Source organism: Silurus meridionalis, chromosome 27 (genome assembly GCF_014805685.1).
Source record: "Silurus meridionalis isolate SWU-2019-XX chromosome 27, ASM1480568v1, whole genome shotgun sequence".
In the NCBI taxonomy this organism is placed as follows: Eukaryota; Metazoa; Chordata; class Actinopteri; order Siluriformes; family Siluridae; genus Silurus; species Silurus meridionalis.
Window position 1 is genome coordinate 16020469 of NC_060910.1, and position 22805 is coordinate 16043273.

Consider the following 22805-nt stretch of genomic DNA (forward strand, 5'->3'; position numbering starts at 1 on the left):
GACTGTAAGATCATTCATTCACCCCATAGGTGTTCAATAGTCTTGTTGTCATAGCTCTATAGCAGGCCACTTAAGATCTTCCCACCCATGTAAAGCATATTTTTATGGAGCTGGCATTGTGCACTTTGTCAGTCTGGAACAGGAACAACTAGTTCAATTGATGGATTTGTACAACTCTGGTATTATTCCACAATAGTTTTTACCCACTTGTAATATTTTCCAACTAGTTCTTAAAACGATTTTGGTCGCACAAGCAACCAGTCACATATGATACACTTCTAAGTTAAAAAATGTGGGTTTTCCTTTAATGAAACACCTTTACTAATCTTAATTATAATGCAGTTGCTGAAAATAGATAAAAGAACCCTTAAGATGAATCCCATAAATCCGGCAAGTTCTATATCTGCATGGACTTTCCCTGGTCAGGTTCTGCAGAACCAGAAAACCCAAAATCTCTCCAGGTACAATCCTGAAATGCTAGACACATGAAATGACTGTATGTAATCCTGGATTTATTAGAGGACTCCTGGAGCGGTTTCCTGGTCTTTTTTTTTTTAAAGCCCTTGTGTCTGAGCAGCGAATTTGTCCGAGCCCTAGTGCTGTATCACACTGAAATGTGCTAGTCTAATCTTAGTATTGCTAATCTGCTGTATGTGAAGACTTTTTTGTATTCACCTCCGATGCAGACCTCTGTATAATAACTGTAATGTGAACTGAATACATACACACACACAAAAAAAAAAAAAAAATATATATATATATATATATATATATATATATATATATATATATATATATAATTTTTTATTTTTTTTTACTTGGTCTAAGTTGTGTGTCCAAGCATTTTAAAGTGAAAAGCTTGTCTATGTATTTGCCTTCTTTTCCGAACCGTTTCACTTCAATTGTACACACATTCATTCATCCACACACTGGTTTACTGCGGCTGTTCTTTGAGCTGTTCCTTCAGAACCCCCGTGTCCATGGCTCTCCAAACGTGCAGTGCACTGCAAGAGGTGAGGAAGAGGAAGAGGAGGAAGGCAATAGGGAAGCCCACCGTGTCCACTATGGCGCCGGCCAGTGCGCTGAAGCACAGCTTCCCCAACACCTCCAGGGTAGCCAAGAAACTGTAGTGCGTCGCCTGAAATACAGTATAACAGAGAAATATACTTGTTACTTTAGCTTCAATCTATTTGGTGACACGATCGATATTTTTTTCTCCTCGTTGTGCGCCGTTTTTCTCCCGTCAACCACTTTCATGTCAATGCGCGGATTTTTCAATTTACCACTGGTGTATCATTTCCTGTCCAGAACTTTTACCAGAGTCTTTTAAAACCTGAGTATCTGTACTTTAGTGAAGGATGTGTGTACTTTTGCCATCTCTGAAAATGCTGGTACTGATGTAGGTGAGGTGGCCTGTGTTGTCAAAGTTGTTCCATAGTGTTGAGGTCGGAGCTCTAGAGCGGGAGAATGCACGATCTTCTGCACAACTCATGTAAAACATATCTTCATGAAGCTGTCTTCGAAAGCTGGAACAGGTTACAGTTTGAGAAAGAAACACATATGGCTGGGAAAGTCAGGTTTCCCAATACTTTTTTCCATGCGGCAAAACATGCCTTTAGCTTCATATTCGAGATCGATATGCTGAACAGTAATAATCATAAATCCCAAATTAGGATTTGCCCTTGCACCTTTGGAACACCATGGTGAATAAGATTCCTCATGGCTATATGCACACACGTGGTTGCCATGACAGCACGACAAGAAAATATGTTTTGTCGAAACCTGTACCAAAAAACCCTGGTCTTCTGAGATGAAAAACAAGCAGCCAGTAGCTAAGGTTCTGGATCGCTTTGTACGCTTCTCTGAGCACTAAGTGTGCACTCGGGCTCGCACGGCTCGGCCACCAGACTCGAGCGAAGCGCTTTTATTTCTGCGGACTTGTTTCAAAAGGGTTCTGTTTCTCTCTCCAGAGCTTTTTTTCAACGGCACTCACAGTATCTCTTTTCTGTCACCCGATACTGCCTAAGGAACACAATCGGGCCGATGACCGAACACACACTCACACACTTACACATAGAGGCTGCATTGAGATAGCCTCACTTATATATATATATATATACAGTGCAGACCATATATACAGTACAGACCAAAGGTTTGGACACACCTTCTCATTCAAAGAGTTTTCTTTATTTTCATGACTATGAAAATTGTAGAGTCACACTGAAGGCATCAAGGGCTATTTGACCAAGAAGGAGAGTGATGGGGTGCTGCGCCAGATGAACTGGCCTCCACAGTCACCGGACCTGAACCCAATCGAGATGGTTTAGGGGTGAGCTGGACCGCAGAGTGAAGGCAAAAGGGCCAACAAGTGCCAAGCATCTCTCTGGGAACTCCTTCAAGACTGTTGGAAGACCATTTCAGGTGACTACCTCTTGAAGCTCATCAAGAGAATGCCAAGAGTGTGCAAAGCAGTAATCAAAGCAAAAGGTGGCTACCTTGAAGAACCTAGAATATGACATTTTTCAGTTGTTCCACACTTTTTTGTTATGTATATAATTCCATATATAATTCCACGTGTTAATTCATAGTTTTGATGCCTTCAGTGTGACTCTACAATTTTCATAGTCATGAAAATAAAGAAAACTCTTTGAATGAGAAGGTGTGTCCAAACTTTTGGTCTGTACTGTATATATATATATATATATAAGTTTCAAGATGTATTTATATATTTATTTATTTATAGTTTCAGACTACCTCTGTTTACAAGTACTTTATTTAGATATCTTTACATATCTTCACCTTCAAAATAGTCCCCTTGCACAGCAATACAGTGCTTTTCAAAGTTCCTGCCACTTCTGGAATGTGTCCTAAAGTCTTCATTTCGAAGCGTGTCAAGCACCTTCTGCAATTCGTGCTGGATCTCCTCAATGGTGTCAACAAAAGGTGACCTTTGAGCTGGATCTACGTCTTCAAGAAGAGGGCGAAGTCTGCAGGAGCCAAATTTGGCGAGTAGGGTGGGTGCGGAAGTAAGATCATGTGGATCATCATGCACAAGTTGCCAAACGGGGTTTAGCACTTAGAAGGTTTTCATGATCTCGACGTCTTCCAGTGATGTTCTTCTGAATTTGCAGCATCGCCGTATTGCAAACGTATGTCACGTCGAGCGTCTCTGTAGCAGATTTTCAGAGCGTCACGCAGAATTTCATGTTTGCTCTTTGTTCTAACTTGCTGTCCATAATGATATTGCAGACGCAGTGATACACGTGGTCAGAATAGCACCAGTTAGAATATATATACAGTACCTTGCAAAAGTAAGTACACTTTCAACTATTTTAGTATATAATCTCAAGGGTCAATACTATAGAAATTAATCTTGGATATATTTTAGAGTGGTCAATGTGTAGTTTGTATAGCAGTATAGATTTACTGTCTTCTGAAAATAACTCAACATACAGCCGTAATTGTTAAAATAGCTGGCAACAAAAGAGAGGAAACCCCTAACTGTATGTCGCATAACTATACAAAGCCAAATCTGCTATTCATCAGGTTCATGGTTTGTGTATGCTTGATAGGACCATACAAATTTGTATATCTTATATTAGTGCACTAAAACTTTGGTGCTTTGAGTACAATTCTCTCATACTGGCCACTGGATGTTCAACATGGCACCTCATGGCAAAGAACTCTCTGTGAATTTGAGAATTAGAATTGTTGCTCTCCAAAAAGATGGCTGAGGCTATAAGATCAGTAAAACCCTGAACTGAGTTATAGTACAGTAGTCAGGGTCATACAGATGTTTTCCAAGACGGGTTCCACTCAGAACAGACTTTGCAAGGGTCCAAAGAAGTTGAGTCCTTATGCTGTGCATCAGGTGCAGAAGCTTCAAAGGCTTCAAAAAACAGATGCATGATTGCTGCCAGCATTGTATTAGAGGTTGCAGAAGGTCCGCTTGTCAGTGCTCAGACCAAACAAGTCAGTTTGCATGGCCGTCATCTCAGAAGCTCACCTCTTCTGAAGCTGGCTCACAAGAAAGCCTGCAAACAGATTACTGGAGATAAAATGTTCAAAAGCATGATCCACCTGAAACATTTCCTGTGGTCTAATGAGATAAAGATAAACTTGTTCGGCTCAGATGGTGTCCAGCATGTGTGGTGATGCCCTGGTGAGGAAAAGCAAGAAAATTGTGTCTTGCCTACAGTCAAGCATGGTGGTGGTAGCATCATGGTCTGGGGCTGCATGAGTGCTGCTGGTATTGGGGAGCTGCGGTTCATTGAGGTAAACATAAATTCCAACATGTACTGTAACATTCTGAAGCAGAAGATTATGCCTTCCCTTTTCCATCATAATTCACGACCCCAAACACACCGCCAAGACGAAACTGCCTTGCTGAAGAAGCTGAAGGTGATGGAGTGGTCAAGTATGTCTCTAGACATGAAGGCGGTGAAGCGCCATGTGTCTAACATCTAGCAGCTCAGTGATGTTATTATGGAGGAGTAAAAGAAGATCCTAGCAACAATTCTATGCAGCTTTAGTAAATTCCATGCCCAGGAGACTTAAAGCAGTACTAGATAACAATGGTTTTCAATGGGCACACAAAATATTGATATGTATACATATAGCATTATTATTAGACTCAGAGACTCCAAAGTAACTTAACTGAATTGGTTTAAATACGGAGTGACATTTTCTTTCCATTTTTCCTGTGTCCTTGTTTATGTGATGCCTCCCATTGTTTTTTCTTTTCCTTTACATTTATACTAATTCAAAATTTGCTCTTTTCTTTATTGCCTATTTCTTTATTGATTGGCATCGACTTGACGGGGGCACCCATGTAAAAAAGAAAGCAGCGCTTCGTTTGCTCTTGATGTGTCGATCTGAAAAGCTTCAGTGAGTGATGCCAGAAAGCGCCTGTGAAGTTTCTAGGCAGGTGTGACGAGGGACAGGGGATCGAGGCCAGAGAGCGTTTCAAACGCATGCCTCGCTGACGTCTCGGTGTGTTTGTCAGTGCTTTCTTTTAAACAAACAGCTACTTTGACTTTGTGGAAAACAAAACACAGCAGAAAATATTCGGTTGCCATTGAAATTGTATATATTGCTGTAGATTTCAGAATTTTTCATAATGGTACTTTCCTATAGACGCAACTATTGACTGATCTGGGGTCAGTAGGGATGCTGCATTGGACTGTAGTAAAGGGGGAGTTTAGAGGGGGAGTTTAGGGATCAGGTGTGGTACCTCTGCCTTCTGCTTCCCTTTTGAGTCTGGTTCCTCTCAAGGTTTTTTTTACCATTGTTGCCACTACCTCACTCATTAGGAATAAACTTACAACTATAAGGAACAAATTTATAGGCACTAAACTTATTTATTTTTTTATACAACGTCCATTGCTAAAAGCACTCTATAAACAAAAATATTGAACTGAACCTGGATACTCTCCTCGGCTTTCTGGGTGCAGTGCATCATACAGGTGAAGGTGAGCGTAGTGATGAGCCCTGCGATGAAGTGCTGAATGCTTAGACTCAGCACCGCCGTGACTGGAAGAAAACACACGCACACACACACACAAACACACACGGTCAACAGTGTCATATATTTAGACAAGAGACATTCAAATGCTTTTTCAGACTGAAAGTATCAACGTGAAGGCAAAAGTATCTCGTCGTATCTCTCGTGCGTGACTCTTTGACAAACTATTGCCACAAAGTATAAAGTGCACGATCATATAAAATGTCTTCATTCCTACATCCGAACTAAAAACACCTGAACCTGCTCCATTACCAAATTAAGGAAAAAAAAAAGATCATCCGTCTCCATACCCCCTGTCCTCTACATCTGCCTCTTTCACCCCAACTATGTTTTCCCTCACCACATCCATAAACCTCCTCCTTGGTCTTCCTTTTTTCCTCCTACCTGGTGGTTCCATCCTCAGCATTCTCCTACCGTTATACCCCATGTCCCTCCTCTGCACGTCAAACCATCTCAAACGAGCTTGAAAAAAGTCATAAATATACTCTCTAAACTCCAGGAAATGCCACGGCAGGCTGATATTAACTACATAAATATGAGTCAGTCGAAGTGTATTTTTTTTATAGAAAAATTTTCATTAGCAAATCATTTACTGATGTTTTATATCAATGTGTAATATTTGTATAACCAATTTTTGCATATGAACATTTCAGTATTAAAATATAGAACTTTGTCCAACTCATTCAGATCGGAAGTCTGTGAGTTCATATCCCAGAACCACCAAGTGTATAGAATGAGAATAAACTAAAAGCAAATGTTAGTCTTTGACTATAAAACCCAACATTAAACTTTTCGAACTTTTCTAACACCAATGAGGCTGAATAAGCACGAATCTTTACAAGCACATTCCAAAATCTAGTGGAATGTCTACCCAGAAGAGCGGACCATATTTTAAGACCAAATGGAGAGAAAATGTAGAATGGGATGTCCCAAAAGCCTATATGGGCATGATTGACGCGGTGTTCACATGCTTTTGGCCATATAGTGCATGAATACTCTGTGTATGTGTGTGACGACGGTTGTATGATTCCTCGAATAATTCGATTACAAAATGTAACAAAACGCAAAGCTCTGTGTTTCCCATGGACAGTTATCACTGATGCGCCGCTGTCTAAACTCTGGAGTGCTCTGGACAGGTAACATAGATGATGCTGCAGAATAAAAAATGGTGGAACGTTTTTTGGAACCAAAAAACACGACAAAGTTTGGGATCATTTCAAACTAAAATATGAAGAAAACATGTAGAGTGCAGTTACTGTTTTTTTTAAACACCGTAATTGAAAATAGATTTTTTTTTTTTATAAAAGTCCCTCCGTAGAGCAGGTATTGGAGCATGTTTTTTAAAGCTGGCGATAAATGCAAAGATTTAGTGGAAATTTTTAAGCAGCTTTCCAAAAAACAAGAAAACCACAATCGTGATACTGTGCGAGATTTTATCAATAAAAACACAACACGTTACGTTACGACGACCCCATCATAAGTCAGAAATATCGTAAGTCGAACATGGTGCCATGACTGTGACAGTCTTTCCTGCTTCATGCTGAGACAATTTTTTTAACGACTAGCGAGAGTGGGGCATCTCACAGGGCGAGAGATACGCCCAGCCCAACTGCACATACAACATATCGTACATCGTACGCTGCTGCCTGTGCCTGTTGCAAGAAATGTTAAATATTTTGACAATTTTGTCGTATCGCTATCGTCATCGCAAGATCGAAAAATCATAATTCAAAGCCCTAGTCAAATCTGTAACCTGTGAATTTAACTGGATGTCGTACGTAAAGTATTACATTTGAATTCATCTCAATTTCACTGATGAGCACCGAAGCCCAAGGCGTGTTCAATGGACTTCCATGATTTGGGACACACTCTCGTCTTTCGGAACGAATCTCGTCGATAACCAATGCAAAGTGTGAGAAAGTAGGAAAAGAGGAAGTGGAGAACATGCGAACACTTAAAACTGCGGTAATGGGCTCGTGTCCGAAGCAGGAGAAATGTGTGTACAGCGTTAAAAAAATTAAATAAACAAAGATATATAAATAAAAAAAATAAAAGCAACGACAGTTTTTATTTATTTTTTTTTTTTAATTTAAAGCAGCAGCAAAAATGGAGCACAAACACCGAAGCCTTAAACCAATCGCCTGCGTCGTAAGTTACTATAGGAACAGGAGAGTCCATGCTCTTGTGAAGATTTCAATTTGATGTTATTCGGATAATGCCTCTTTTATGAGCCTTTTAATTCCATGATGTTTTTTTTCGTTCTTTTTTTTTGAAAGAAGAAAAACGGCAGAAATATACAACATTGCGAGCGAGCAAAGAGCAAAGAGACGTCGCGTGCCATGCGCTCCACAAGAGCAAGAAAACAGGTGAACTCCAGCGTGATCGCTTACTATTAATTAACAGCTTCGACATTTCTTTCAATTGGTTAAAGGGATAAAGTCGACAGGGAAGCGACATAAATAAGCACAAAGTAAGAGAAAAGCACTTCCTTTCTTTCACAAGAAAATCCCATCCCACATAAAGTCCCCATTTACTGTTATAATAACCTCCACTCTTCTGGGAACAGGTGCCACTAGATTTTGTGGAGATTTTAGTGAGATTCATTTGACCACAGTCAGTTAGTGATGTAGGTGAGGTGAGGAGGCCTCTCCCTAGATACAAGAACGGGAAATCTCAAGCATACAAGGTCATTTTTATACGATTGTATATCGTCTACAGTGTACAAAATAAAATTGTATATCTTAGTCATATGATGGTGGGGTGTCCCAATACTTTTGAGCTCACTGTGTGACTTACGAGTCAATTCTGGAACAGGTTTGGGTCTCCTAGTTCAAGTGAAGGGAAAGATTCATGTTGCCACATCCACAGATCTTATACAGTTGTGTGCCTTCAACTTTGTGGTAACAGTTTGAGGAAAAACCACATACGGCTGGGAAAGTCAGGTGTCCCAATACTTTTTGTGCACAATTTGTCCATGTGAAAAAAGCCATGATGTTCAATAGGGTTGAGGTCAGAGCTCTATAACTGGAAATCTTCCACACATTTCCAACCCATGGAAAGCTCGCTCGTAGAAAGAAATCCATCCATCCATCCATCCATCCATCCTCTCACACACAACTTTTTTTTATTTAATTCCATTCCTTTTATTTTATTTAACCAATCTAATTTGTGGCAACTTAATTAATTACTCAATTTAATCAATATAATAGAATTTCATTTATTGTATTTTTTTATAAAGAAATTACATGTATATATTATTTAACCAAGCAGGCATTGTATTTAAATGTAAATTGTCAAAATGTTAATCATAATAAACTGCGTTAATAGAAAAAAATGTATTGTTTTGCATTTCTCCCCACTTACCGTATTAAAATTGAACGTGACTTAAAAACCAAAGTACATAGCAAAATAAATAAATAAATAATTTTAAAGAATTTATAAAAATATATATATATATATATATATATATATATATATATATATATATATATATATATATATATATTAGTTACTCCAGCAACCACAGCCACTCATACAATATTGAAATATATATTTTCATTAGGATGTCATTTGTAAGGATGGGGAGAAACAGAAGGATGAAGAGGAGAAGGATGATGTAAAGAGTAGATTCGGAGAACAAGACGAGAGAGAGAGAAAGGGAGGAAAAAAGAACAAGACAGTGACAGAAACACTGACAGCTGCAGCTTCATGGGGAGCGAAAAGGAGAAAAAAAAGAAACATAAAAGTGAGTCAGCTAAAACCCCGGCATGATTCATCTTTTTATTTTTATTAAATAAACATGAAAAAAACTAAACAAAGGGATGAGAGCGAGAGAGAGAGAGTGAGAAAGAGGGAGAGGTTATTCATTTATCAAAGTGAACAGCGAGAGCGCTCAAGAAAAAATATTGTTGGCTTCGAGACGGAAACAGTGACGAGAGAGAGAGAAAGAGAGAATCCAGACTGAATACATTTCAAACAAATTTCAAAAACATGTGCGAGGGAATCTAATCCCGACACCGAACTCAACACGGACTCGACACTAAACACGAATTCAATCAGAGGAATATCTGAAGAACAAGATCCTGAAAGAGAAGACAAACTTAATTGAAAAAGGAAGAAACCTATCAGCCTGTTTAAACAATGCGACTGACAGGAAATAGAGACTGCAGTAAAAAAAAAAAAAGAAATTCAAATAGATCACAACATATTACAGCCATCATCCCAAACTTCCTTTTTCAGCACTGAAGACAAACTGAGCTGCGTTTCAGGGAAACGTGAAGGAAGTGCAGCTACTCATCATCACACAAGGAACGAAAATCGCTTCTAATCCAGCGACTCGGATCAAATTAGATCCGTAATAATACGTAATCATTTGTACATGTATATAATATAGATAAAATAATCCTATCCTGCATACGTTCCTTTACATCTTCTAATTCGATTCATGTCTATTCATGTTCGGTGTTTATTGCGTTCCCACCCCTCTTTCCAGTATTTGGTGTTTGTCTGTACTTTTTCTTTTATATTCTTATAACTTAGAGGGAGAGAGAGAATGAGAGGTGAAACGATGGCTTGACAGACGGACAGACAGACAAAGAAAAGACAAGTGAGAAACACAGACCAACAGAAAGGGGGGGTGCAGATGGACAGACTGACTGACAGAGAGAGAGAAAAGAAAGAGGAGAGACAAAAAAATAAAGACAGTTGGAGACATACAGACCAGAAAAAAAAGACAAGGAAAGACACACAGAATGAAAGAGAGAGTAAGAAGAAAAGAGTGACAGAAATAAGACAGACGGTAAAGTTAGAAAACACACACACACCAATAGTCGGAAAGAGTGAAAGGTGGTCTGCCTGACAGACCGACCAAGAAAATCTTGAAAAGACACAAAGGAAAGACAGCAGAAAACAGAGACCAAAAGGCAAAGAAAATGAGGGAAAGGGAGAAAGAAAGAGTATCGGGGCAGACTGTTTGACAGACTAACACAAGGAGAAAAAGACAAAAAAAAAAGGGGACAAACACAGATTGAGAGAGAGAAAGACAGGGAGGAAAAAAAGACAAAACAATGGGACAGACTGACAGACAAAGAAAAGATGGGGAGACACGGATCAAAAAAAGATTGAGAGAAAGGGAGCGAAAGAAAGACGGAAAGAGAGATCTCTGGGTAGGAAGGTGAGCATACTCTCAATCCTCAGTCCATCGCAATGAAACTAGCCAATCAGAGGTGACCTTGAGCTCTGGTATGTGGAAGAGGGCAGACTGCGTTTTCCTTTTAAATATGTCTCACAGCCCTTTGAAGCAGAAGAAGCAACAGTTTGAGAAGAAGCAGCTGGTTGACTTCGATGTGTCCGAAGTTTATATCTTCTGGTTGACCAGCTGAATTGAACGTGTGTGTGTGTGTGTGTGTGTGTGTGTGTGTGTGTGTGTCTCACCTTTCATTAGAGGAGAGGGCTCGAGCACCGTGAGTAGCGAACACTGGAAGACCATGCCGAGGGTCCTCATCACGAACACACGCCTCATTAACATGCTGATGCTGAAAACACACACAATTAGTTTCATGGATGTATGAAATTCACAACAAAGAAAAAGTTGGTCAATCGGGGGGCAGTGAAGTTGCGACATCGAGTGGGAATTTGCAAAGAAATTAACACTTTTCACAACACACACACTTTGTTTTTGTTTTTTTTTTTGCCTCAGAGTAATTGATTCGCTGTTATTCGGTTAAAGAGCCTCCTGCTGAGCTTTGCTTCACGGCCTAATCAATAACACAACATGTCACTGACTGATTAGACTCATCCTAATTAGTGACCATCAGAGGTCACACACACACACATATATATACAAGTTATTATCTACTAATGCCAATCAGAGCACCCAGTGGACTCTATCAATCATGCAAAAATAAGTGCGTGTATGTGTGTGAGTGCGAGTGTGTTGATATGCAGTGGGACATGAGTGTTTGTGTCCTTGGAAATTGTTTTTTTTTTTGCAGTGATATAGCAAAGTCGGGTCTCGAACGCGTCCCGCATCGAAGATTCGCACTACGTTATAGAATTCTCACAATGTGCATGTTCGCTGTGTTTTCCATAGAAGGAGTCGGAAAATATTGTGCGTAACGATAAACGGATAAAAACGACGTGTGATTGCTTCAAAAAATCATAACATTAACACGGAGCAGCGATGGTCGTGTGAATCGTGTTGAAAGAAAGAAAGGATGATGGAGAAAGAGAGAGAGAGAAAGGGTGATAGAAAACACTGAACCTTCAGCTCAGACCAGCAGGCACCCGGAGAAGAAAAAAAGCTGAGAGAAAAAACTATAAGAAAGAGGTTGAGAAAAGAAAGAAACGAGAGCAGGAGTCCGTGTTGCGGAGAAAGGGTACGCGAGAGCAAGAAAGGGAGAAGAGAAGAAAGGATGTGAGACAGAGAAGGGGCGTGAGAGATAGGGAAATGGGAAAGAAAAGAGGAAAAGGGGTATTGAAGACCGGGTGAGAAAGAACGCAGGAGTGCAAACGTAGAAGAGAAAGAAAGTAAAAAAGAGAGAGAGTGAGAGAATGACAAGCAAGTGAAAGAGCAGGGTTATGTGTGTGTGAGAGATGACCGATGCCTTCGGGTGTGTATCTGTGGTCACTCGAGCGCTACAGATGGAACGGATAAGAGTCCAAATGAGCTTTTAGCATCTGCGAATGTACAAACAGCAGAAACCCAACCTGTGGGAAGCGAAGCCTGAATGAGCGCCTGTGTCTGACGAGATGAGGCCGGTGTGCGACAGAGAGGCGTACAAATGACTTTACACTCCCTAACACACACACACACACCTCTGTTGCATGATTCCATTTCTTCACGCAAGCGAAAGAAAAGACTGAGGATCAGATCAGATCTGCCCCGACTGTTCGCTTTTCAGTGGGCAAATGCATGAGTTTTCAACGTTGGATTGTCAAGGGTTAAATGTGGACATGTAAATGGACACATGGACCATATTTCCTTTACTTAGATTGACACACGGGGATGGTATAACTAGTCTCTGGTCTGCACCTGTTAGCATCACTGAAGGGGGGGTGTGGCCTCTGTCGGTATCCCTAAATAAAATGTCACTGAAGAAGGTGTGATTTCTGTCAATATCACTGACGAAGGTGTGGCCTTTTTGTCAATATCACTGAAGGAGGTGTGGTCAATGTGAGAGTATCCCAAAAGAAGGTGTGGCTGATGTGTCAGTATCATTGAATGGTATTGACGGTATTCAATATCATATTTAGGCTTAACTAAAATCCCAGAACTGGGCTGAGCAGCATGATCAATATGATCCAGACTGATCTCAGATCAGCATTATACACAAACACATGGCTTGCTGTTTCCAGTGGAAGCTTTCATCTCTCTCTCTCTCTCTCTCTCTCTCTCTCTGTGTGTGTGTGTGAGCTCACAACTCACACTTCACTGACTGAGCTGTGTTTACCTCCATTAGTCTTTCACTCTCTCCGGGGGGCTGGTCAGTGCGCACACACAGTAGTCTTTCCTGGAAAATGCATTTAGAAAAAAAAAAAAAGGATAGAAGACAGAATGGAAAAAATTCTATTTCATATGCAGTTTTTTTTTACTATTGCTATTATTTGTTGCAAATTTTCTATTCAACATAATTATATTGAGCGCTACACTTCGGCATGCAATGTGCAACGAGCCAAAGAACCTGATTCTGCACTCGGATGCCAAATGATTCGTCTGAAACTCATGAAACCCATGATAAAGGTTGGTCGAGGAGGAAACACCTACACAAAGATCGCCATTACGGCCACGCCTTCTTCATTAGCTCTAACACATTGCCCAGCTATTTTACTGGGACTGACCTTACATACCTCCTTCAATAAGGCTGACATGAAGGCCACACCTCTTTCACTGAGACTTCCCCATATTCCATACCTCCCTTACTGAGGCTTCCACAGGGGCCACATCTCATTCACTGGGACTTCCACAGAGTCCATACCTACTTCATTGAGACTTCCACCGGGGCCAAACCTCCCTCACTGAAACAAACACAGCCACATCTCCTTCACTGGGACTTCTAATGAGGCCACACCTTCCTCAATGATACTGACACAAAGACCACACCTCCTTCACTGAGACTAATATAGAGGCCACACCATATCTCCTTTATTGGGACTTTCACAGAGGCCACACCTGCTTTACAGAGATGGTTACTCAGGCCAAAACTTTCTTTACTGGCACTGGCACAGAGGCCACACTTCCTTTACTGAGATTGGCAAATGGGTTATCCCTCCATCACTGGGATTGACACATGGGCTACACCACCATCACTGGGATTGACACATGGGCTACACCTCCATCACTGCGATTGACACATGTGCTACGCCTCCATCACTGGGATTGACACATGGGCTACAACTCCATCACTGGGATTGACACATGGGTTATCCCTCCATCACTGGGATTTACACATTTGCTACACCTCCTTAAATGAGATTGACACACAGGCTACACCTCCACAAAGATTGGCACAGAGGCCACACCTCCCAAACCAGTAACTGTGAACTGAATGGGTTTAATGCAGTAGTATAACATTATTTTCCAATCAATTTTACTAAGTACAATACAAAACAAATACCCCCGTTACCTGTACTTTGAGAGTAAAAAGCCTCCCAGGGAGGAGCCGCAAATAGAGAAGGCCATGGCGACCACGCCGTTCCACAGGCCGAGCTCTCGCGAAGTCATGTGGTGATCCAACAAGAAGAGTGGGAACATAGTGATGGCACCCTGTTCACCTGAACACACAAAAAAAAAGCGATATTGGGATGTCAAACATGAATGGTGAATATTTTTCACACTGGTTCTAGCATTATTTGCTAGAGGTAGACATTAATGTCGCCAGGCCAAACCCCACTTTTTCCTTTCTTCATCAAATCTGTTAATGAGTGGAAAAGACACAAAGAACCAAAAGGTTTAATTCCGTGCACCCCAAGTAAAAACGAATGGGGAAAAAGCAATCCTACATCACAGCTTTCTGCATGCGCTTATCTGCGAGCGGGAAAGTTTTGTCTCTGGCGTGCGCCGCGAGTTTGTTCGGTTTAGCCGTGTATTATTCAACGCTTCTGTCATTATTTATGCGGCTTGTCTTGCATGACTGACAGCTCTGAGACCGCCGTCAAGCAGACGCTCAGTCGTCCGGGGGGAACCCACAATGGAGGGAAAAAAAAGAATGAAATAAAAAAAAGAAAGTCAAATCAAAAACGCAACTAATCAGATGATAGCGAGCGCCCAAAGATCCCGCGCGAGCGCTGACAGAGCTTTCGACTGTCAACCATCGTTGCTTTCATTGCACCGATCGTTTGAGACAGCCGAACTAAACCGTGTAAAGGATCCGTCTATAAAAAGCGAATGTGCGAACAAAAGGCGGATTTATTCTTCATGTTCGGGGACTCTCTTTCGCTCTCTCGCTCTCTTTCTTTTACCCCCCCTTTTGCTTTTACAAGGCGAAGCAGTCAGTCTGTTGTGTTTTAAAAACGTCGCCTCGCCTTCACTTTTCGGCTCGAAACTTTTTCAACCCGTGACAGAAACAAGGACCTTTTCCTGTCAGATCAATACTTTGATTCCTCATAATTCCTACTTTGTAAGGTCAATCAAAGCTGAAGTGCAACAACAACAACAAAAAAAATCCTTCTACCCAGTCATTACTGACAAGATCAGCTGATGGAAACATCAAAGCAGGATTGCCAGGTCTCGGTGAAATCTACATCTCAACAACTGGAAACCAGCTCAGAAGTTCAAGCATTGGAAAAAAGAGAGCTTTATCTTCATGGTCCACATACATTTCGGTGGGATTGTGGCTTTTTTGAGCACCACTACTATCCACTCCATAATCCTTCCAATTTTTCTCTCAGTCTCTGCCGGAGTAAAAAGAAAAAAAAAGAAACAATCTGGAATTAACTAGGCAAATAGGTGATAGCTTTAGAAAATTCCCTGTAGTGATTAATATCTTTGAGCTGAAAACAAGTTGTATAGCTCTGCAATGAGTAAATTCTCATTTTTATCCAAGATTTACCCTGTCCCATAGTGATGGGCCTGTCAGGAAAAGGAGACGTACAAAACGTGTGGAGGTAAAAAAATTAAATAAAAATAAGTAGCGCATGATGTACAAAACCCATGGGGGGCAGTGTTATGATCTGGAGTTGTTTTAGTTGGTCAGGTCTAAGTTTAGCTAGATTATGTGCCCAAACACTTAGGTCACTACCTGAATATATTGAATGACCAGGTTTTTCCAAAAATGGATTTTCTTCCCCTGATTTCATGGACATATTCAGGATAACGATGGTAGGATTCCTCTGCTTCTTTCGGCTGCTCCCATTAGGGGTCGTCGCAGTGGATCATCCGTCTCCATTCCACCCTGTCCTCTACTTGGATGTCTCCCCTCCCAACATCCTCTTTTTTCCTGCCTGGTGGCTCCATCCTTAGCATTCTTTTACCATAATATACCCCATATCCCTCCTCTGCACTTGACCAAACCATCTCAATCCCACCTCATCCCCAAAACATCCTACCTGCACGCTCCCTCTAATAAACTCATTCCTAATCCTGTCCATCGTCGTCATTCCAGATGAAAATCTCAACATCTTCAACTCTGCTACCTCCAGCTCTGCCTCCTTTCTTTTTGACAATGACACTGTCTCTAAACCATACAACATCGCAGGTTTTAATAAGTCTTATAAACTTTCAATGCTAGGATTCTTCGGGCTCAAATTTAGTGACGCTCTGGCCACCACTGATTTTAGACTTTAACCCCATGGAGTTAAGCTGAAGAAGACCTTACGCAGGGGTCCAGCTCTCGCTCTGAACAATATGCATGTTGTGACTAACCATACTGAAACAAAGCCACGATAAATGTTTGCTGCAATCAAAGCAAAGGTGGTCTAACGGATTATTAGAATGTGTGACACTTGTTTGTAGCCAAGCATTATCTCAAAACCAAGTATTCTGTACATCTTGAAATAGTGCTCATTTTTATGATCATTATTTGATTCTCAGTATATTTTATTTTAAAGGTGTATACAATTTTTATGTTAAAAAGATTTTGCGTTTGCATTTCGTTTTTGCATTGTTTCCATTAACAACATCTAATCATCAGTCAATGCCTTGATATCTCTTTAAAGTGTAAGGTTGATCAAGCAATCAAACAAGATGACTGACAAAAAAAGAAAGAAAAACTTCTTTTTGCAAGTGAACATTAGTTTAGAATAAAAGATGGCCAGGGTTTCTTCACATAGCTGTAAATTGTAAATAAATGCCCCAGTTGATGGAGGATTTAGCACTTTTTGCCTTTCTGCCTTTACCATGTTTTATTTCGTGCTCCTAGCTGTCTGTGCACTTGACCTTTTATGCAGTTTTGTGGGCATTCAAATGAAAAACATCAGCGTTTCTAAACACAACTTAACAGAACGATTGAGAAATAAACTGAGATTTCTTTTGGGGGGAAAATGAATTAGATTTATTACAACTGGGAGCAATTCTTCTTCATTCTTAACAATAAACAAGCCACAACCACATCCTTGTGCTAAACCTAGTTCAATTTTATGTAAAAGCTATAACCCTGGCAACCCGATCAACCATCACATTAATGATATTGTAATGTACTTAAATTGCAGTCGCCATTCGAGCTGCCTTTAGACAAAACAAACCAACTTTTCCCGACCAATCAGATGTATTATTTCAACACCACTCTGAGATATGAACTGAATGTGATTTCCTAACATCAGGTTTACCCTTCTTTCTTTTATTTTACCCACAATGCTTCACTTTTATCTCTACCTAAAGAGATTAGTTACTGGCTGGATCGCGTCTGATGTGCGATTACTAGTTTCTCGTCTTTGTTTTTCGCTCCTTCACTCTGATTCCATTATTTTATCAAACCAAAACAATCTCTATAAATATTCTCTGGGAGAGTCATTATCCATATCAGCTGGGATTTCGTTAAACATCTAATGACAGCGACAGAGCAAGAGAAAGGGAGAGAGAGCAGGAGGACATCACGAGAAACGGAGCGAGAGGATAAAAAGGCAAGGAAGAGAAAAAGAGCATTGAAGAGCTGGAATGGGAGCGAAAGAGAGATCATGTTAAAAAAAACGAGACAAGAGACGGGAATGATTTGAGTTAGAGGTAATCATGTGTAATATGGAACAAGAAGAGAAAGGAGAAAGAGACGGATGGGGTGAGGGGACAGATAAATGTCTGACAGATAAATGTATGGCAGAAAGAATAAAAAAAGGATGGGTGTGTGTGTGTGTGTGTGTGAGAGAGAGAGAGATATTTCTCTATTGCATAAAGCCTATAAAAAATTTGCTTTTTTGTATACATGAAGCCTTGTCACTTCAATACAAATCTAAAGCGAAGTGAGAGGAAGTGGTTAAAGCTCTGGGTTAATGAACAGAAGGTCATGCCTCAGTATTGCCAATAGAGGTCACTGTTGGGCCTTTGAGCGAGGTCCTTCACTCCCTGTGATCCAGGGTCGCCTTTTAATGGCTGACCCTGCGCTCAGACCCCAAGCTGGGAAATGTAAAGAAAGAATATAACTGTACAGTAATGTACATTTGACAAGTCTATGAAGAATCGCCGCTTTGCTATTAGTCTGATTAATTCAGAAAAATCGCATTCCTTTAGATTTGGTTGGTAATTTAAAGAACGAGCTCATCATTTCTAGTCTTACAATTTAAGTCTAATTATAGTTACATCTAACGTAGTTTCATTGTACCATTGAATGACAGATGGGGACTTCATACCCCCCCCAACCCCTTAACCACATGAGCCCCCCCTTTCAGTCTTCCTTTGTCTCATCTTGACACCTTACTCGATGCCTACAGCTTATAACACAAGGCCACATGTGGCACAGTGTCAGAAAAGGTCGGAACAAGTGGCACCTGACTGAAGGAAAAGCAGAACGGATGGAGGGAAGATGTCGAACATCAGAGTTGGACAGTCCATCGGACAGCAGCTGGGTGTTAATGACATATACACAATCACGCTAATTCTTGTGTCAGTTTAGGTTTAAATCAAAAGCATTAGATTCTACTTGATCAACCAATTCATGAAAATAACTTCTCAAAGTAGATATGAAGTGGGCAAAGTTTGGTGTCCTATATAGGTCCTGTATGCTAAATACTTCAAGAAATTCTTGTTTATTGAGTGATACAGACCTACATTAGGAATAAAACTGGTTTCTATGGAAAAGATTCGAGAATAGGGTAAGGGAATGGTGTCACTGAGTGAGTTACAACTTTGCTTCACATTCTCCTCGTGTCTGTACACGGTTTTCCTCTCAGCATCCACAAAAAAACCTAAAAAAATACATAAATGGCTACTACGAGTTAAACGAGTGTGTAAAAAGTTGTGACATTTCCATCCATATGTGGTTCTTCTCCAAACTGTTGGCACCACACTGGAGGCACACGATTTTTTTAAGATGTCTTTGGATGCAGCAGCATGAAATTTCACCTTCACTCCAACTAAGGAGAACCATATCTGTTCCAGCATGACAATGTTCTATTAAGTATACTCTACATTGGGTTGAAGGTGTGTGGAAAACCTCAGGCCTCCTTATCTCACTTACATCAGTACCTGATTTGTGTCTGAAACATCTGGACATCTGGAAGCTTGCATTACTTGTTATATTCCAATAATTTTAACTTATGGCCTTTGTGGAAAAAAAAACGAAGCTTGCAACTTTTAATATAAAGAGCATGGTTTTAATTCTTATTATTATTGATGATGATGAAAAATCTCTGTATTGCATATTAAAAAAAGAGTGGGAGAATTTTATTTTTTTCATCCCTAATCATATTGTCCCTCGTTTACTCTATTAGACTTCCAGCCTGCTTCCCTAAATGTCAAACTCCCTGTAAAACAAAAACAAACTGAATTTATTTACATACGAAGAAAAACACCAGACCAAACAACCCACACATTTTTCCATTTTCTGTTCAGACCAAAAATCGCCACAGACACAAAAGAGACTAATCCCTTACATAATCCCCATCTGCTGCCAAACATAACCGATTCGACTCGCACACTCGCTTGTGGCGAGTTGAAACTGTGCTTTTCGTGTTTATTCTACATTCAGGATGTCAGAGTATCAGGAGTTCAGCGGAAAAGCGGGGTTTCACAGTGTCATGTCGTTTTACAACAATTAAATTTGCCGTTCTGGTCAAGCAAATGGATGGGAACACTACCATCTTGTGGTAGGTGCGGGAACTACATCAGTTTTTGACAAAATAATAAATAAATAAAAAATTTCTCAAATGTCATAAACTACAATCAGGCTTATTTATCTTCCATGATATAACATCTAGGGTCTATCAGACTCTCAATGATACAAGTGTTGAGTAATGTATTATACCACAGGCTCTGGTGAACCTTCAGGAGACCCTGGGAATAAGTGTAGCAGAACCACCTGTGGTAAATAATCTCCGTGAGCAACCTGGAGAAAATCTGCAGAGAAAAACGAGCCACTTCGTACATATCCCATAAGATTTAAAGCTGTTGTTGCAGCGATTAACACTGTTGGACTTATGACATTGAGAACTGAAATTTCTTTTTATATACAATTTTTTCAACATAATTATGATGAGTTTCTGCATTAACAACTAAATAAAAATGTAATGTGCCCTTTAAAATTCAGTAACATGCAATCAGTCAGGGTGTAAATACTTTTATAAGGAACAATATATTAAAACAATATATTAAAACGCTTCTGGAAATCGACTATTGTGAGCGAGACGTAAATCAATACATTTTAGCAACCTGAGCATTGAGATGATGCACAGCATTACACTTTACTTCAACTTTGGAAGACTGTTGGCTGAAGTCTGAATCTGAGACTTTTCAGTTTCTCGGTAATATGAGCTGAATTTTTTTACATCATCTTAACTTGAGAAGGCAAAAAAAAAGATCCGTAAGCTAGTTATAGCTGCTATAATGTAGTGTTCACAGGACATTGTTTCATCTTATCCAGAGCGACTTACATTTATTTCATTTGAACAACTGAACAGCTATGGGTTTAAGGGCATTGCTCAGGGGCCTAGTAGTGTCAGCTTGGTGTGGCTGGGATTTGAACTTTTGACCTTTTGGATAAGTGACTTAACCACTAAACTACCATCTCCTTATTAATTATTTCACATTTGTAATCGTTGAAAAAATGCCATAGGATCTGTGAATGCAGAAAATAGATAAGTCACTGCATATGGCTGGAAAACAGGGAATAAGGTTTTGAGTTTTTTTTTCCCACTTCAAAAACACTCACCTAGCTTATAAGTAAGCACGTACAGCATGGTCCATGGCGTCCCTGGCACGTCCATCAACTTCCTCCAAATAAACCACGGTCTTGCGGAGTCCCTTGTGACCCTTCTTGCCTCTCCGGGGGCCCGGCCTGCTTCGCCGTCCAGTACATTCACACCGCATACAAACAACGCCACTCCTCCGTATACGCAAGACAGCAGTGTAAACGTCCACCCCCATCCGACTACGTCAATGACGGCAAGCAGGCCACCTCCAGCAAACACCGAGCCCGCTTTATAGCCCACCACCTGCGCCGTGTTGCCCAGGCCGAGCTCGGCGGCACCACGCAAGAGTCTCACGGCTGCCCCGTCCACCGCCACGTCCTGCACCGCTGCCAGCGTGTTCATAGCCAGAAGCACACCCGCGACACCACCCTGCTGTAGCTCAGGTGACAGCGTCGCGCCCGCCAGACACACAAGGGCTAATCCACCAACCGTCGATGCCAACCAGCGTCGCTTAGTACCTGCACGGTCAACCAGGGGCGCCCAGAGCACCTTTAGCACCCAGGGGAAATAAAGTACCTTGGCGAGCGAAATGCGGGTCAGCGATTGGCCCGTGCTACGAAGGTAGACCGGAAGAAGCGAGGACTGCAAGCCATATGGGATGCCCTGCACAAAGTACAGCAGACCAAGGAAGAGCAGCTTGTCGTTCATTGCGGGATAATACAGGAAGGTGGTACTTCAGCTCATGGTCTTGTTCTGTTCAAAGGTACAAACGTGCGCTTCCGAGATAAACGTCCGTTCCGCTCCGGCGATGGACTCTGAGATCTTCTAGTGGAGGAAAAGACAATTGGAGTCAAAAGCAAAGCAGTGGACAGACAGAGTGGACATCCAGGACATAGCTATAGGTTAAAACTCTCTATTTACTTTTGAAGCATGCTGGTGGAGGATTTTGGACAAAAAAAATGAGTACATAATGATTGATTGATGCATATGGATGATCTATACCGCAATAGAACCAAGGAAAATGATGAATGAGTTTAGGTGGGAAGGAAGGAAGGAAGGAAGGAAGGAAGGAAGGAAGGAAGGAAGCTGTTTTAAAATCAGAAACAGAATCATTTCAATGACATCTTTTAGTACACACTGAATGAATCTGCAGGTCAAACTAGGCAGAATATACATTTATAGAGTGCAGCTATCAATGCATTTTATTGCACTGCATTTGCACCAAAGAGACAACGAGCAAGCATTACAGGAAACCTATTTCAAAGCAGACACATGATCAGCCATAACTACTGATCTCGAAGAAATGACAAATTGCAATAATTAACCACTAACCACTGTGGATATTAGATGTTGCCTTGGGTGCATTGGGTGATAAAATTTTCTGGAAAAAAAAATAGGACTTCCCTCCATCCCTCGCCGGAGAACAACCTTCCCTTGAATTAAGGTCTTTCAGCCTTCAGCACTTCCGTGTTGTCCTTCCCTTCTCCCCGCCCCTATTCGGATAAACCCCGCCTCCTGCGCTACGATTGGCTGATCGGGCGCACTGGTAAGGCGTGCTCTGATTGGACGTCTCTTAAGTCGTTCCAGCAACCCTAGGAAGCTCTGTACTAACAGAAAAATTATGCCCTTTTTTTTTTTTTTTTTTTTTTTTTTTTTTTTTTTTGTTGCATTGAATAAAGTTTTGGGACTTCCGTACAATTAATAATAATAATAATAAAAAAATCTATAAAAAGCAACGTAAGACGCCATGAATTATTTAGGTTTCTTGTGTTTTCTCGTAATCTCGACACTACAAAAGTTGTTTCCTCGTGATGAGTACTTAATTTGTATGTGTATTTGTCATAAGCATCATAAATAATAACCATTACTGAACTCACGGTTATGGCTATACAGTAAGATTATCACAGGGAAACGATGTTCTGTCAAGATCACGAGAAAAGAACTTTCGTCATGTCGATCATGAGAAAACAAAGACAAAATATTTATAATGCATGGGCTCTTAGGACTT

At 40.7% G+C, this 22805-nt stretch overlaps 1 protein-coding gene and 1 long non-coding RNA gene across 3 annotated transcripts in view; one reads left to right on the plus strand and one right to left on the minus strand.

Moving 5' to 3' along the window:
* LOC124380694 overlaps positions 1-22805 on the plus strand; it is a 79137-nt gene that overhangs the window by 51244 nt on the left and 5088 nt on the right. The gene's annotated exons all lie outside the window — the stretch shown is intronic.
* On the minus strand, positions 815-22281 carry mfsd3 (major facilitator superfamily domain containing 3). Of its 2 annotated transcripts, none has more exons than XM_046841895.1 (6): positions 22130-22281; positions 20818-21619; positions 14149-14296; positions 10958-11058; positions 5423-5532; positions 815-1138 (listed from the first exon to the last, which is right to left on the minus strand). In XM_046841895.1, the coding sequence occupies exons 2-6, from the start codon at positions 21503-21505 to the stop codon at positions 935-937; spliced, it is 1251 nt and encodes a 416-aa protein (XP_046697851.1). In that variant the 5' UTR covers positions 21506-21619; positions 22130-22281; the 3' UTR covers positions 815-934. The 2 variants fall into 2 exon arrangements, with proteins under 2 accessions (XP_046697851.1, XP_046697850.1); XM_046841894.1 differs by having other exon boundaries at positions 20818-21622.